The sequence below is a fragment of the Orcinus orca genome, chromosome 14, assembly GCF_937001465.1.
Source record: "Orcinus orca chromosome 14, mOrcOrc1.1, whole genome shotgun sequence".
NCBI classification, from domain to species: Eukaryota; Metazoa; Chordata; class Mammalia; order Artiodactyla; family Delphinidae; genus Orcinus; species Orcinus orca.
Window position 1 is genome coordinate 53,726,714 of NC_064572.1, and position 15,286 is coordinate 53,741,999.

The following is a 15,286-nucleotide window of genomic DNA, read 5'->3' on the forward strand; positions in this document are numbered from 1 at the left end:
CTGCTGGATGAAATTAGCTTACCAAGGAAAGGATGGGACCTATAGCTGTAGGGGACACACACACACACATCCACACACTATTGGGTATCAACTTTGAGCACCTTTGACTTGTCAATTTTGGCTACCCAATTTTGACTCAGATCTCTTTGAGTTTAAATCTGTGTCATTTTCTTCAGTTTCTGGTGAGAAACCAGAATTGAAAGAGAAGGAGAGCAAGTAACATCTCACTGTTAACTCCCTCTTCCCAGCAACAGAGGTGGCTGATAACAGAAAGGAGTTGCGTCTACTCAGTTTGGTTGCTTAGATTCTGTTTTCCATTATCTCTTGCAAAAAGGACTTACTGATTTCTTCTAGCTACAGAGATTTTTACATTTGTTTGAGAATTTTCATGTGCTGGCAATGTCTGGAATGTTACATGGTTAGTATATTTAATTTCTGACTGTCAAATAGAACAAAGTTTGTTATAGAATAAGGATCCTAAAAGGTGAATGACTTTCATTTGAAAGCCCTTCCCATCTTAGCAGTTAACCCTTTGGTGTGATTTCAATCACATTATTATTTCCTAAAGTGCCCAATTCAGTTACTGTTCATTAGCTATTGATGCTCTGATCTAGAAGAGGGACTAATATTAACAGGATGACAGGATGACCTTCTGTAGAAAAGGTAAGAAGTGGGGAACTGTCATCTTGAAAAGAGAAACTGATACTAATAAATACTTTTTGTTCAAAGCTGCTTTAGAAGCAGATCATAGATTCAAATGTGTTTTAAAAAGTAAGAGTCATGCAAATATAACATTAAAAAATCCCCCAATGATTAATACATTACAAATAATATGCCCATGTGTAAATCTGCTTTTGGAAACTTAACATTGATTTTCGATTATAATCAATGTTACTTGTCTCTGTGTTCACAGAACCTGGCACATAGAAGGTGCTAGTGAAATGTCTGTTGGGTTGAAAAGGCAGTGGTTTGATAGTGAAGCCAGTACATTTAGGCATAATTCCTCTGATCTGTTTACCATTTCCAATTATTCTTTACATAGAATTGTTCATATAGAGGAAGTAAGCTGTATTTTATGGTGAGGTGGGTGTAGGGGAAAAAACACTGTAATAAGAGTGAGGAGACTCAGACAAGTCCTAGCTCTCTACCTTTTGCTCATGAGTGACCCTGGATAAGTATTTTCTTGATATTTTGGTGTGATATTCCCTCCTGGAGTCTGGATGTTAGAAATGTATTTTTCAATACATCAATACATCCATCCCAGGAGGAAAAAATGGCAACCGCATCTCCTTCGTCCCTCCTTCCTTGGAGGTCCCATGGTATCTTGTGACTTAGAAGGGATGCAGGCTTTGGTGACAAAGGGGGAAGGGCTAAAAGGGAAGATGTGGGGACTCCTGTGGCAGTGATTTATACGTGAAGAATATTTAGTTCCCTTGACCCAGAAGATGCCATAAAGTAGAAGGAAAAAGTATACCATGAAAACTATGAAAAATGACCTTGAGGGAAAAATCCTCAGAACCAGTAGTTTAAAATTTTTTGATGCTTAGCAATGAATTTACATATTCCACATAAGATGAAAAATTATTTGTATTTGTATTTAGAGAGACAAACAATAAATGTTTAGAAAACCTGAGAAAGGAATCAAACAGACATTACCTCCAAATGTTTCCATACGTTTTAGAGGCTCATTTTTCTAAGGAACTCAAGCCTAACTAAGATGAATTTGACACAGTGTCACTTGGACCTATGGGTTTTGTCTCCAGAAAAAAGGAACAAATAATAAAGATTGGTTCTCTATTAAGAGAAGTTCATTTTTCCTGAATAAAAGTGAAGAAAATCCTGTTGGATTTATTGTATGGTTAGATAACCAGGAAGGAGTTCATCAAAACTGTAGATTCTATTGCTATATATAAAAAAGGAAGAAACGGAACATGCTGTAAGCTAAGTACCAGGTTTGGGAGAAATTATCACTTTTTATCCTCACAATAACCCTTCAAGACAGAAAGTACTGTTGTCACTTACAGATCAGGAAACTGAGGATCAGTGAGGCCCTTTAACTTGCCCAAAGTCAGTGTTGGCAGCAGAGCTGGGATTCAAACCACAGTCGTTTTGAAATTTCATGTTTTTTCCTACTCTGCTATGTTGTCCCTCACTGGAACTTAATAATAATAATAATACTGCTTACCAGCCACCTATTTATTATGTGTGAGGAATTGTGCTAAGAACTTGAAGTGCATTATTTTATTTAATCATCACAGCAAACCTATGAAGAAGAGCTTATGTCCACCTTATAGATAACAAAACAGAGACGTGGAGAATTTAAGTGACTTTCCCCTCAATCATAGGGCTGCTAAGTGGGAGCCGTGACTTTTGAGCCCAGAGCTGTGGCTCCTACCATCCGTGATGCTGTTTCTCGGGTAGTTTGGAGAACCCGAGGTCTGGACTGTCATGCAATTGATCTGCTCCTTTTTTGGAGATGAGTCAGTGGAAGGATGGAACGCACGTTGATTTTGCCTGTGCATGGCAAATAAAATACAGCCATTTGGGGCGACTTACACCTGTTTACCAAGTTGCTTAGTTCAGAAGTCAGTAAAATTCTCTTCATGTTTTTCATTTACAGATATTTACCTCCATTGCTGGACCATTGTCTAAAGGTGATAATGCCCATGTGGCTGATAGCAACTCTGAGATGCTGAAATTGAGTAAGAATATTACTAAAAGGGAGAGCTGCGATGAAGGCCTGTATCGTGAGCACGAATTTTGTTGTCAGCCGTGTCCTCCTGGTATGTTATACAAAAAAAGTCTAGCGATCAGAATGAAAATCAGGGTGAGGAGTAGCATATAATAATAATGAAGAGAGTGTTTTTATAGCGTTTAGTTCTCCTGCATTATGGCCTGACTGGGAAGGAAAAAAAATATGACATTATTTTCCGAAGACCAGCTTATGTCATCTTTATCACACTGGTTTGATGTGAGAATAAGTAAATATAATTTATAAATGACATGTACCTCAGAAATGAGAGGATTTATTTATTTAGCTCCATTTTTCAATAGCAAAAGCAGACTAATTTGTGGATATTAAAACTTAGCACATCAGACTGATGAGAATATATCATAATAATTGTGGAGCTCTGAAAGCAAGGGACTTCTATCCTTAAGAGATGTCTCAACACTTCCCTTCGATCAGAAAGTCTCTGAGAAAGCTGTTTGTCCTAGCACTGAAGCCTGCAAAATACATTTGCATTTTACAACCAAATAACTAGATAAGCTAGGAAAGCAATGGAGAAAAACCAACCATTTTTTAAAATCAGTATTTTTGAAATGAAAACCAATTTCAGATTGGAAATCCTTCAAACAGTAGCAAATTGGAAGCTAAGCAAAATGCAATTGGGCAGACTTTTTTTTCAACATGGAGTAGAGTTGACTACTATTTTATACAGATATGGATCTCCCAGTTGCATTGTGAAGGAAAACAGGAAGATAAAGGAAAACAACACATGGGCATATGCGATAGATTAATAGAACCATAAAGGACGGTGGTAAGTTTCATGTTTGGCTCTCCAGGCCTCCAGCACTCTAGCTGCTAAACAGGCACGGGCCCTGTTTATAAAAGGATTCTAACAGTCCATCTTGGCCTTCTCTCCAGGTTTTAATAACCCTTATGGAAAATCTCTTATAATCTAACCCATTTACATTTAAGCATATTCACATTTACTCTTCTCCAAATGAGAATGAAGAATGGCTTTCTGGCTTTTTTGTAACTTGCTAAACACCATCTATTTTTCCTGTGAATTGAGACCTTTACTCTTATTTTTAAAACCTAAAATGCAAATTAAAAAGAAGATAATAAGCTTTGAATATCAAACTGTTAAGGACTTTGTTTGCTTTTTGTTTGTTTGTTTTGCTTTGTTTTATTTTAGTTTTAGAAGTGATCTCAGTCCTGGTGAGTTTGCTTGTGAGATAACTCTCATATGTCATTCTTGGAATGTAAATTGTTAAAAAACCTTTTAAGAAGGAAATTTGGATATGTGGATCAAAACTTTGAAAATACACTGATACAGTAATAGGTTTATAGAAAAATGTCTTAAGAAAATAGTCAAAAATAAAAGAAAATATTGTATGCATGACATTTCACTATGATACCCAATGATGTAAGATTAAGTAAATTTTGGAGTATTCAAAGACTGGAATATTATGTATCAATCAAAGTCATGTTTTCTGATATATTTCTGATATAAGCCTCAATGTATATAAATTCCCTTAAGAGATTTCTAACTGATCTGCTGGCTGGATTAACTAATTCTCTCTGCTCCATCTCTAAAAGATCCTGGATGGTGTCCAATATATACTAAACACTCTTTCCACTTCTATTCCTTTTTTTTTAAAATTTAAACTTATCAATATTCAGATTGCTTCCAAATTTGTTTATGCTCATTGGTGTTGTGATATTAATATGTAATTTAATTAAATATTACATAAACCAATATATGAATACACAGAAAAAACAGACTTTATTTCTATGAAAATTATTTTGAATGCTTTGGAGAATTTCAGTAAAGTCGGGTTACTAAAAAAAATGTTAATGTATTAGGTGGAGGCAAAATACACGGAAAAATCACAAAAATGTTAACGCCTTTCATACAGATTATTGGTGTCTTTAAGTTTTCTTTCCATCAAAGAGAAAGGAAGAAAGAAAAGAAAGAAGGAGGAGAAAAGAAAGAAAGAAAGGGAGAAAGGAAATCAGGGACTTCCCTGGTAGTCGAGTGGTTAAGAATCCGCCTTCCAATGCAGAGGACTCGGGTTCGATCCCTGGTCGGGGAATTAAGATCCCACATGCCACGGGGCAACTAAGCCCACATGCCGCAACTACGGAGCCCATGCACCTCAACTAGAGAGCCCGTGTGCTGCAAACTACAGAGCCTGTGCACTGCAACGAAGATCCCATGTGCTGCAACTAAGACCCAACGCAGCCAAAGATAAATAGATAAATAAAATAAAGATGAAGTCAGATTTTGCCCCCAAAAAAGAAAAAGGAAATCATAGGCGATGCATTTTGGATGTGACTTAAGTGAGAAAGACTGTAGAATTCTAATAACTTGTTTCTACATCACAAGAGTGGCAAATAATTATATAGTTATATTTTATAAATTGAAATATTGACAGTATTTTTTTCAATGATCCCTTATGTGAACTGACATTTTTAATCAAAAAAGTCCTCATCACATCACCATATCCAATAAGAAGGATTCTATGGTACACTGCATACATTATATATATATATAAATATATATATATATACACATACACACATATATATGCACACACACACATATACTCACATGTATATATGTGTGTGTTTATATGCATAGGAATGCACCAAAATGAAAACAGTATCTCAGAGTGGTTGATGTATAGGTGATTTTTACACTTTCCTAAATTTTCCAAATTTTCTACAATGAGCATATGTACTATTATACTCAGAAACAAATATATATTAAAATATTATTTTCAAGAAAACAACTACTTTTTAAATATTTTGATAAATTTAGGTTGTATACATTGGAAAAAAGAAAGAACTTGTGATATTGTATCCCTGTCATGCTGTAGGCATTGTGCCAGGCACATTCTGCAAGGTAATTCATTAAAGAGGCCAATTCACTTAGAAAGCAGTATAATTCCACTGACAAGCAATTAAAGTTGTACTTTGGCTCGGTTTTCTTAAACATACTGCTGCAATGGTATAGAACCCTTATGCACTGTATTTAAATTTGGTTCTGAGCTTCCACAATGTATTTTTTTTTCTATTGACCTATCATTGCCTTTGTTTACTAAAATATTGTATATGTTTAAATTTCATAATTTGTTTATGTAGTATTTTGTTTTATCAAAAAGAATGCTATGAAATCATTAAGAAAGTCATGTTCCTAGGAGAGGCAGCTTACCTTATTTTTGCTGTTCATGCACATACAGCAGATGAAACTTCAGACTTAAACTGCACACCAGCTCTGGGAAACATCCTGACATCCTGGAAGGTATTACTGGACACTTCTGCTAACATCCCATTGGCTGGGACTTAGTCACATGGCCATGCAAAGGAGGCTGGGAGATGTAGTCTTGACTCAGGGCAGCCATGTCCCCTGGTAAATATCCTACTCCTATGGGAGAAGGGAAAATGGATATTGGGTGACAATCAGGAATCTCTGCCACATTGACTAATCCTTTTCAAAGTCCTAAATTAGGGAAAACGTAAAGACATTGTAATGTGCTGAACTGTGTACTAATCACCATTTGCAGTTAGGTTTTTGGCATCCAGAGTGGGCATACCAAGTAAATAATTCCTCCATAGAGTGATCCCAGGAAGGCAAATGGGGAAGCTTTGACTTCAGAGAGAGAGTTATGGGACAGTGTTAAAAAGGAAAAGGCAAAGCAAGTGAAGAATGTCCCAGGGCACACATTCTCCAGTGCAGCAGACAAGCCATGGGGACTGTGAGATGAAGGCAGAGAAACAGGACAGAGCCCCTGACTTCAGGGAGCTTCCAGTCTTGGAATGTAAACTCCTACACTTTACCAGCTGTGGTAACACTTCAAAAGTTTTGTCTTAGTTTGTAACATGGTAGCTGAAATCTTTACCAAGCAGATATTGAATAATGTTTAATAGCTCAAGTTCTGGCATCAGTCCCTGCTTTCAAATCCTCCATCTGACACTTAGAGGATGACCAACATATTTTGGTTTGCCTGAGACGTCCCCAATTTTAGCACTAAAAGTCCCACATCCTGGGCAAACAGGGATGGTTGGTCCTCCTAGCTATTAACAAGCTTCATGTCCTTTGGCAAGTTACTTGACTTCTTTGAGTCTGGTTCTTTAACTGTAAAATGGACATAATAATAGTTCTGACCTTTTATGATTATTGTGAACATTAAATGGAAATGTGTTAATAGTGTTTAGCAGAGTCCTTGGCTTAATGAGTGTTAATATTATCATTTATTGTTACCATTGTAAGAATTGTTATGGATCTGATGGGTGCACGTACATTTTACTTGCATTCTTCTGGATGGAAACTACATGCTGTACTGGAATAAGTGAAACTGAGTATTTGTGTTGGTTTTATAACATATTGCTCATGAATGGCAAGGAGCTACTGTTACTGAGGAATTTTCTTTTCAAATTTAATATAGATCTCCAGTGTTCCTTCTTTCACCTTCTCTGTATACTAATCTTTTTTGTTGTTGTTCTACTAATCTTTTTTTGTTGTTGTCATGGGATCTAAAATGAGAATATTTTCTGAACAGTCATGTAAAGTAATTGTCTGAAATGTTACAATAAATTTTCTTTTAAAAGACAAAAAAAAAAGAATGCTATGAGGTTATTAAGAAAGTCATGTACCTGGGGAAAGAGCATAAATTATTTTTGCTGTACATGCGAGGGGGGCAGATTAGATTTTGCCTATTCTTTTAAATTAGTTATAACATAATAATTACAGTTACTAGTCAGGCTTTTCTCTTAGATTTCCCTTTATATTTTCTATCTCTTTCATCTTCATTCTCTATTCACTTGCCCTAAACTAGCTTTCCCCACAGCACTAATCACCACTTGCCGTCTTGTATTTATTTGTTCATTGCCTGCTTCTACCTTGACGATGTGAAGCCTTTGGAGACCAGGCTTTGTCTTATTTCCTGCAGTATCTCCAGCTCCTAGAAAGTGCCTGGCACACAATAGGTATTTAATAAACACTTCTTAAATAAATGAATTTTCCAGAAGGCATTGTTGTATAATACTTACTAATAGAAATCCAATGACTCATTTTATTTTTAAAGTAAATAAAAGTAAATGCGAACATGATTTAAACTTTTGCGTATTAAGATAGCAAACCTGGTAATAAATTTTGTTGTAAATACGTTCATGCCTGCACATCATAACATATTCTGTCCCTTAACGGCAAAGGAATAGAAAGAAAGGGGAGTGAAAAGGGAACTGTGAGCAATTACTAGGCAGGTCCTGTGCAGTAATGTTAGTCATGCAAGAGAAGTATGATTATCTCCATCATATGCATGAGGAAGTTAGGCTTAGAGAGATTAAGCACTTATTTTTGTTTGTTTTCTTTTGTTTTATTTGGCTGTGTTGGGTCTTAGTTGAGGCACGTGGGATCTTTTGTTGCAGTGCACTGACTTCTCTCTAGTTGTGGCACATGGGCTCAGTAGTTGCAGCACAAGGGCTCTGTAGTTGCGGCATGCAGGCTCTCTAGTTGTAGTGCTCAGGCTCAGTAGTTGTGGCACGCAGGCTTAGTTGCCCTACTGCATGTGGGATCTTAGTTCCCTGACCAGGGATCGAACCTGCATCCCCTGCATTGGAAGGTGGATTCTCAACCACTGGATCACCAGGGAAGTCCCAGATTAAGCACTTTGTTAAAGATATTGTTGCTATTAAATATTTGACCAAAGTCTTTAGAACTTCAAATGTTCTCTTCCTTAAACAATACTGTCCTTGTCAGGATTTGTGGACTTTGGAAAGTAAAATAAGTCAGAGAAACAAGAATTAACTAGGTAACCTCAGTGGCCAGTGGCAGTCATCTCTACCATGAATATATACCTAGCAACCTTCTTTTCTCCTCCCCCCAAAGTTGGTAAAGGCGTCTCTTCTAGTGCTTTTTTGGTCATTCTAACCTCTGTTTTATATGCTCCTATTTTTAATCATCCTACTTCTGTAGGCATATTCCTTAGTGACTCTTTTAGCTTTTGTCTTGGGACAAATTCTGTCTCTTGCCACGATTTTTACAACAACTTTCTCCCCTACTATATTTATATTTCATTAGCTTAGCCCCTCCACTCCTGTTTTATTATCATCCCTTCAGACTTCCCTTGCTGTTGCATGACTACCTTGCATTTAAACACTTGCTCCATTTTTTTTCTTGGGCAGGCAAACGGAAAAGTGATGATTGCAAAATTGATGGAGGTGAACCAGAATGTGTACTCTGTGCAGAGGGGGTGGAGTACACAGACAAGAACCATCATTCTTTTAACTGCAGAAGATGTAGAGTTTGTGATGGAGAACATGGTAAGTGTCTTAATAAACAATCAAAAGGGACCAATCATGGTACTGCATGTATCACCATGTATAATACAGTCTGAAATTGGGACCTATTCTGGCACTATGTCAGCATACAGGAGGGACAGGATGGGCCTGGCTGGGGTGAAGCAGGACCAGGTACTGAGTGACATTTATGAGTCAAGTCTAGGCAATTCTCCCAGATGTAGGAGAATGACTAAACGTAAACATGGTGAACAGGGTCCACGAGCTCCAATCAAAACTGCGGGGACTTTTTTTTTCCTGCTTTGATTTATGCTTGTATAATGGCTTTTGTTCTTAGCCAGAAAGAGCTCAGACTCCTTCAGATACAAGGACAGAGGAACCCAAGAGGTGGGTGGTTTGCTCCCCCTTCTTTGGGGATCTGGTTTGTCCTGATAATTCCAATTGGGGACCTGAATTTTCATGAATATCCCAATCTATCTTGAGGGTTCAGATTAAAATAAAACGGAAGTATTCCCAGTTTTGTTAGACATCAAGAACTCTCTGGATGTAAAGCTTTTCTTCTCCCTATTTAGGCTCTAAAGCAGTGTTTCTCAACCCTAGCTGTACATTAGAATCAAACAGGAAGCTCCGAAAAATGCCAACACCTAGGTCCCGTCTCAGAGCAATAAAATCAGAATCTCTAAGTGAGGGTTTTGGCATTGGTCTGATTGAGTAGGTCTGGGTCAGGGCCTGACACTCTGCATTTCTAACAAGCTCCCAGGTGATGCTGATGTTGCTGGTCTCTAAGCCATACTTGGAGTAGCCAGGCTCTAGATGAGAAAAAGGGAGCCATTTAAGTACAGGTGGGGTTGTCTAGGTTGCTGGATTGTCTGTTTACTTAAAACTCTGCTAAACGATTTCAACTCTTTCAACCTGGGGTTGCGTATTTGGCATTTAAATGCTAGTTGTGTTACTAAAGGTGTGATGGTGTGACTGCTAACAAGCGCTGGAACTCAAAAATCCATGCAGCTCCTGCCCATCCTTTTCATTGTCCATTTATAACTAGCTGCTCTAATTAATAGTCTGCAAATTGTTTTTCTAGGCCTAGAAGTGGAAAAAAACTGTACCCGGACCCAGAATACCAAGTGCAGATGTAAACCAAACTTTTTTTGTAACGTATCTCTGTGTGAACACTGTAACCCTTGTACCACGTAAGTTTTAGTCTTTCTCTGGTTAAAACACTAGGTATATCTTGAGAGAGAATGATTTCCTAAAGGGAAGCCTCCAAGCAAGTAGATAACCATTTCTTCACCCAAACATCCTATATCTAAACATTTATTGAACACCTCCTATGTGCTTGATACTGTGCTGGCTGCTCAAGCCAACGATATGAACAGACATGGGCCAGGCTTTGAAGGTCTAAGGCTAGAGGCAGAGAGTGTCAAGAAAAGCAGTGGTTATTGTGTTCACACCACCTGGCAAGAAGAGACTTGTACTCAGGGTGTTGAATTATATAGGAAAAGCTTTCAACTCTGCCTGGGGAGATGGGTAAAGATATGACACATGGCTTGAGTCTTGAAGGAAAGAAAGAGCCTTACCAGGTGTACACGGATGGAAGGGACATTCCAGGCAGGGGAACAGCCACTGCAAAGAGATAAAAGGAAGCTCTGGAGAACAGACGACCTGGCTGGAGTGTAGGAAAGACTGAGAAGGAGCCAGGATCAGATCATGAAAGGCCTGTCTTTCATGCTAAAAGAGCTTGGTTTTGACCCAAAGATAGAACACCTGATTATAGATTTCACTTTTCTTCTGATTAATTGGGTGATTTTGAGCAAATCACTTAACCTCTCTGAGCTTCAGTTTCCTCATTCATAGATGCAGATAATATTCATTTGTCTTATCAGCCTAATTTCTGTGAAGATCAGACTGGGTAATATGTGTTGTAAAAACAGCTTTCGCTTTGTAAGATGTTGTTTTGTATAAATATAAATATTTAGGATTATATTCATGTGCCTCTCCTTAAACTTGTAATTCACCTTGGGAAATTTTTAGGAGTTCACTTAGTAGACTTGAAAAGTAGGGACACAATGCCTTATGTCTCTTATTTACTAGAAAATGTTAAATTATGTGCAGTTAACCTAGACTCTCCTTTCTAGCCTAAGTGTCTGAGAGTACGGTCATGGTGACAGTGTAAGTGGGGATTGGGAGGGGAACTAATGTAGTAAAATAATGGTAAAATAATAATAATTCTAAATACCTCATAATCTTGATTTAATTTTCTTTTCACAGTAACCCTTTGAGGCAAGTAATATTATCTCCTTGTTATTGATGAGAAAACAGGCTCATGGTGGTTAAGTGACTTGCCCAAGCTCACCTAGTTAAGTAATAGGCAGAGCCAGGTTATAGTTCAGACAATTTGTCAGTGTTTGGCTGTCTGAAGAAAATCCCACAGGAACCTCTTGAGTGCTGTAATCACCACTTGATGCTAAAATGGGTAACCTTTAAGGACCACCTAGGTAGACTCCCTAAGCAGCAGCCTGGGCAGTAGCTATTGTCTGGCCATTTTATTGTTCTATGGGACAGTTTGGAAATTGCTTTTGGAAATTTATGATTTTAAGAGCACAGTTTATGACCAAATTAAACTTTACTTTTGTGTCTATTTCATCCTTTTTCTTCTATGTTGTTGTTTCAATACCTTCTTTTACCTCAAGGCATTTTAAACCATAGTCATTTTTTGGGATATTTTTCATCTAAACAACCAAATTATGTTATGAATTTGCACCAGTGTAGATGCTAATTTAGAAATATTTGAGGGAATATGTTTGCCAAAAATGCAAAAATGAATAAAATGGCCCTGGATTTATAGTGTGTCATTGAAAACGATCAAGGAATCAGTCCACCAGGCTTTCTGAATTCCCTCTGTATTTTTTTCTAGGTGTGAACATGGAATCATTGAGAAATGCACACCGACCAGCAACACCAAATGCAGAGAAGGTGATTATTTCTTTTTATGATTATATTCTCCTTTCTTCCAACCCCACTGTAAAACATGAAGAAAAGCCAATCCAAAACTTTTGATTCTTTGAGAGTACTTCGTTTTAATCTTAAAAATTGCTTACTTTCATTTACCATGTCCAGTTTTCCAATCTACAGGATCCAGATCTAACTTACACAGTTTATGGGCCCCCCTGATCCTCATTCCAATATCTGCACTAATATACAGGGGTAAGTTCTTACTTTGTTCAAACTGTAGATTGAAGTAACTTGGGAAGTAGTTGTTCACAAGAATTCCCTCCTGTCTCCTACCTACCAGGAGAAAGAAAGCTCCTACCAGGTAGGCAGCTCTGGTATGGTGTTAAATTGCTGTTTCTAAATGCACCCCTGAGAGCTGGTAAGAACAGATGATGTTATCTCTCAGCTACTGTTTTTGAGCAACCATTCTGGGGCACTGATTGGGTGTTCCCACCCTCCCCATGAACAAGGGTATTTGTATTTAGGCAGTAGCTGAGTTGGCCAAGAATCGGAAGTAGTCCTTCAGTCTACATTGAGATCATCCCATGCACAAAGAGAATTCAAGGAGCGAAGGCATTGCAGGGGACGCTTGATAAATTCACCCCTGTCTGTGCCTCCTTTCTCTTGTCCAGACTCCATGCTTTTTGATTATTTCTCCACCTTAACTTAAAATACTGTGGCAATACCTTTTATGCAAGGGTTACTTAGTAAAGTCAGCACGTAAACCAAAATTGGCTGTACTTATAATTACTCTAGAAAAATCCCTTTAGATCATTCATACAACACATGGTGATGCCAACTTTCAATAACTCTGAAACATCCAATTTTTCTTTTTCTGTTGGAACAAATCACTATTTCTCCAGGTCAGCTGAAGATAAAGAGATTGCCTTGCCATTAGAGATTGTTTAACTAAAAATATAAACACTTAAATTGTGCTTGGAGACTTCTAGATTTCTTTCTTCCACCTCATGCTGACTTCAAGGCATACACTTATTGAGTATATATATTTGAATTATTTGTGAGTGTGTGTACTTGAGTTTTGGGGCATTGAATGCCACTTCATGGCAAACTGATGTCGACTTTCCATAGCCTATGGCTTCTGTGCCCAGCTTCAAGCCAGAGAGAGGGAGTGGTGATGGCCATACAATAAGTCAAAAGCCAGCTTCAGGCTAGGCCAGTGTGTGGTAACTGGATGGCTCCATTAAGGTGTGGCGTATCTCTAGACCACTTGACTCGGTGGGATGGAATTTTCAAAATCAGGACGAATCTGCCTCTATGGTGCTCGGTTGCTTTAAATTTCAATGAATGAGTTTTTCCTTTCTTCTCACACTTCTCTTAGTATGAGAGTATATTCTCACATGCTTCCTACAAGGCTGAGACCTGAGTCTGATAGAAATTTCTTGGATCTTTCAGAGGTGAAAAGACGGCGCAGGAATAGAAAGAATGGTCACCAGAAATCTATAGCCTCAAATACTGTAAGTGTTGAAACATGCATCAGCCTTCTTAAAAAAATAGAGAAGGTAGTCCTTCAGCTTTTTACTTTTACTTTTTTAAAAACAAACATTTATGATGCCTGTGTGTGCATGGGTTAGAGGGGCATCAAAAATGAATTAAGATATGGTTCCCAGTTGATAAGAAGCTTCTATACAAATAACAAGAATTAATTCTTAGTAATAAATTCTCACTTACACAAAGGGAGTTGAGAAAAGGATGTGGCCAAGCTTCCATGTTTCGTGTTGGTATTATCCTGAAGAGAAATGCAGAGAGACATCCTTTACCAGAGCAGGGATTCCGTATCCAAGTCCAGGCACAGAGATAACACTTAAAGCCATTGTAAAGGTACAACTCAGCTCTCTCCAGACACTTGTTACCTTATTTGTCACCATATCTTTTTACAACATGGAATCAAAGCATTTCAAATAGCAAAAGAGGGAGTTCCCTGGTAGCCTAGTGGCTTTCACTGCCGTGGCCAGGATTCAATCCCTGGTCGGGGAACTGAGATCCCACAAGCCACACACAGAGCGGCCAAAAAAAAAAAAACCCCCACACACATATAGCAAAAGATACACTGGGGAGAGTAACCAGTTCACTTGATGAATAACGATTTTCTCATTTGGGGCCAGTGAGGCTTAGGGTTCTTTAAATCAATATGGTACAAAATCATTCCAACTTAAACTATGTTGTCGTGTCAAAAATTAGAATAGTTACAGTAAAGAAAATTTTAGAATGATTATGGTTATTATGTCTATTTTCATGAGTCTATATAAAGAATAATCTCAGCACATTCCACAAATTACTTAGGTTCCTTGCCTCCGTAAAAAAAAAAAAAAAAAAAAAAAAAGCCAATATTCCTTAGTTTCTGGTTAGGCTGGAAACTTTCAGAATAAAAATTTGAATGGTGAAAGAATCCTCCTTAGTCACTTAGTCTAAATTTATACATTTAGAGTATTTTATTACGTTTAGAGTATTCTGTTACATTTAGAGTATTCTAAATATATTTTATCTTTCTCCTTCCCTCCATTATTTTTCTCCCCAGGAAATGATGCCAGTGAATTTCACAGGTAAAACTTTTATCATTTTATTTCATCGAGTTGGCTTCCTTAGGAGTCACAGGCTAATCTTAGAGTTAAATAATTTTGTGAATTTCAGTAACATATAGTGGGGTCTTGCCGTTTCTTGAGGTTCCAGTTCTTCCTGCTCACCAAAAAGGGTTTATTAAGCAGTTTAAATGTATAACCAATACTCAGGTAACAAGATGCTGTATTCTGAAGGCTTAATTTCCCTTCACAAGCAGTTAGGTGTAGTATAGAACTCCTGCCTACATTGACTCGGAGGCTAATCTGAATTGTAGACTCAGTTATTATTGGTGTATCCTAGTTCCGTAACAACATTCATGATTCTATTCTGTTCTGTTCTTCGACCTGTGAGTCAGTGATAAGATGGTCATATAAACTCTTGGCCAGCCTTTTAGATGTGTGGGTCATTGATCATCAAATCCATACGGACGTTAGAGGTGATCTTTTCCAGCCCTCTTACTTTATAGATGAGAAAAGAAGGCACAGAGATGTTATGTATCTTGCCCAGGTAATAGAGCAAATTACTGGGGACACAGGAAGAATGGGGATTAGAACTCAAGGTTGTTTCTGTTTTTGTTTTTCCCTGACTGGCTCTTTAGATCTCTAGGACTTACCCATATTCTTAAGTACTGTAAGAGGAGAAATAAACATGGTTTTCAGAAGTGGGAATTTTGTTTAGAAAAACAAATTT

At 37.6% G+C, this 15,286-nt stretch overlaps 1 protein-coding gene across 14 annotated transcripts in view; it reads left to right on the top strand.

Moving 5' to 3' along the window:
- FAS (Fas cell surface death receptor) overlaps positions 1 to 15,286 on the top strand; it is a 35,182-nt gene that overhangs the window by 10,031 nt on the left and 9,865 nt on the right. For 9 of the 14 annotated variants that reach the window (XR_007471139.1, XR_007471140.1, XR_007471137.1 and 6 more), the window contains exons 2-7: positions 2,621 to 2,783; positions 8,915 to 9,052; positions 10,110 to 10,218; positions 11,943 to 12,001; positions 12,146 to 12,232; positions 13,433 to 13,498. Coding sequence is in view for 7 of the 14 variants with exons in the window: in XM_049696599.1 (XP_049552556.1) it covers positions 2,621 to 2,783; positions 8,915 to 9,052; positions 10,110 to 10,218; positions 11,943 to 12,001; positions 12,146 to 12,232; positions 13,433 to 13,498 (622 nt within the window). In the remaining 7 variants the exon portion in view is untranslated. Of the gene's footprint in view, positions 1 to 2,620; positions 2,784 to 8,914; positions 9,053 to 10,109; positions 10,219 to 11,942; positions 12,002 to 12,145; positions 13,499 to 14,555; positions 15,284 to 15,286 lie in introns of those variants that run through there. The other 5 variants (XR_007471143.1, XM_033404824.2, XR_007471142.1 and 2 more) reach the window with 5 other exon arrangements.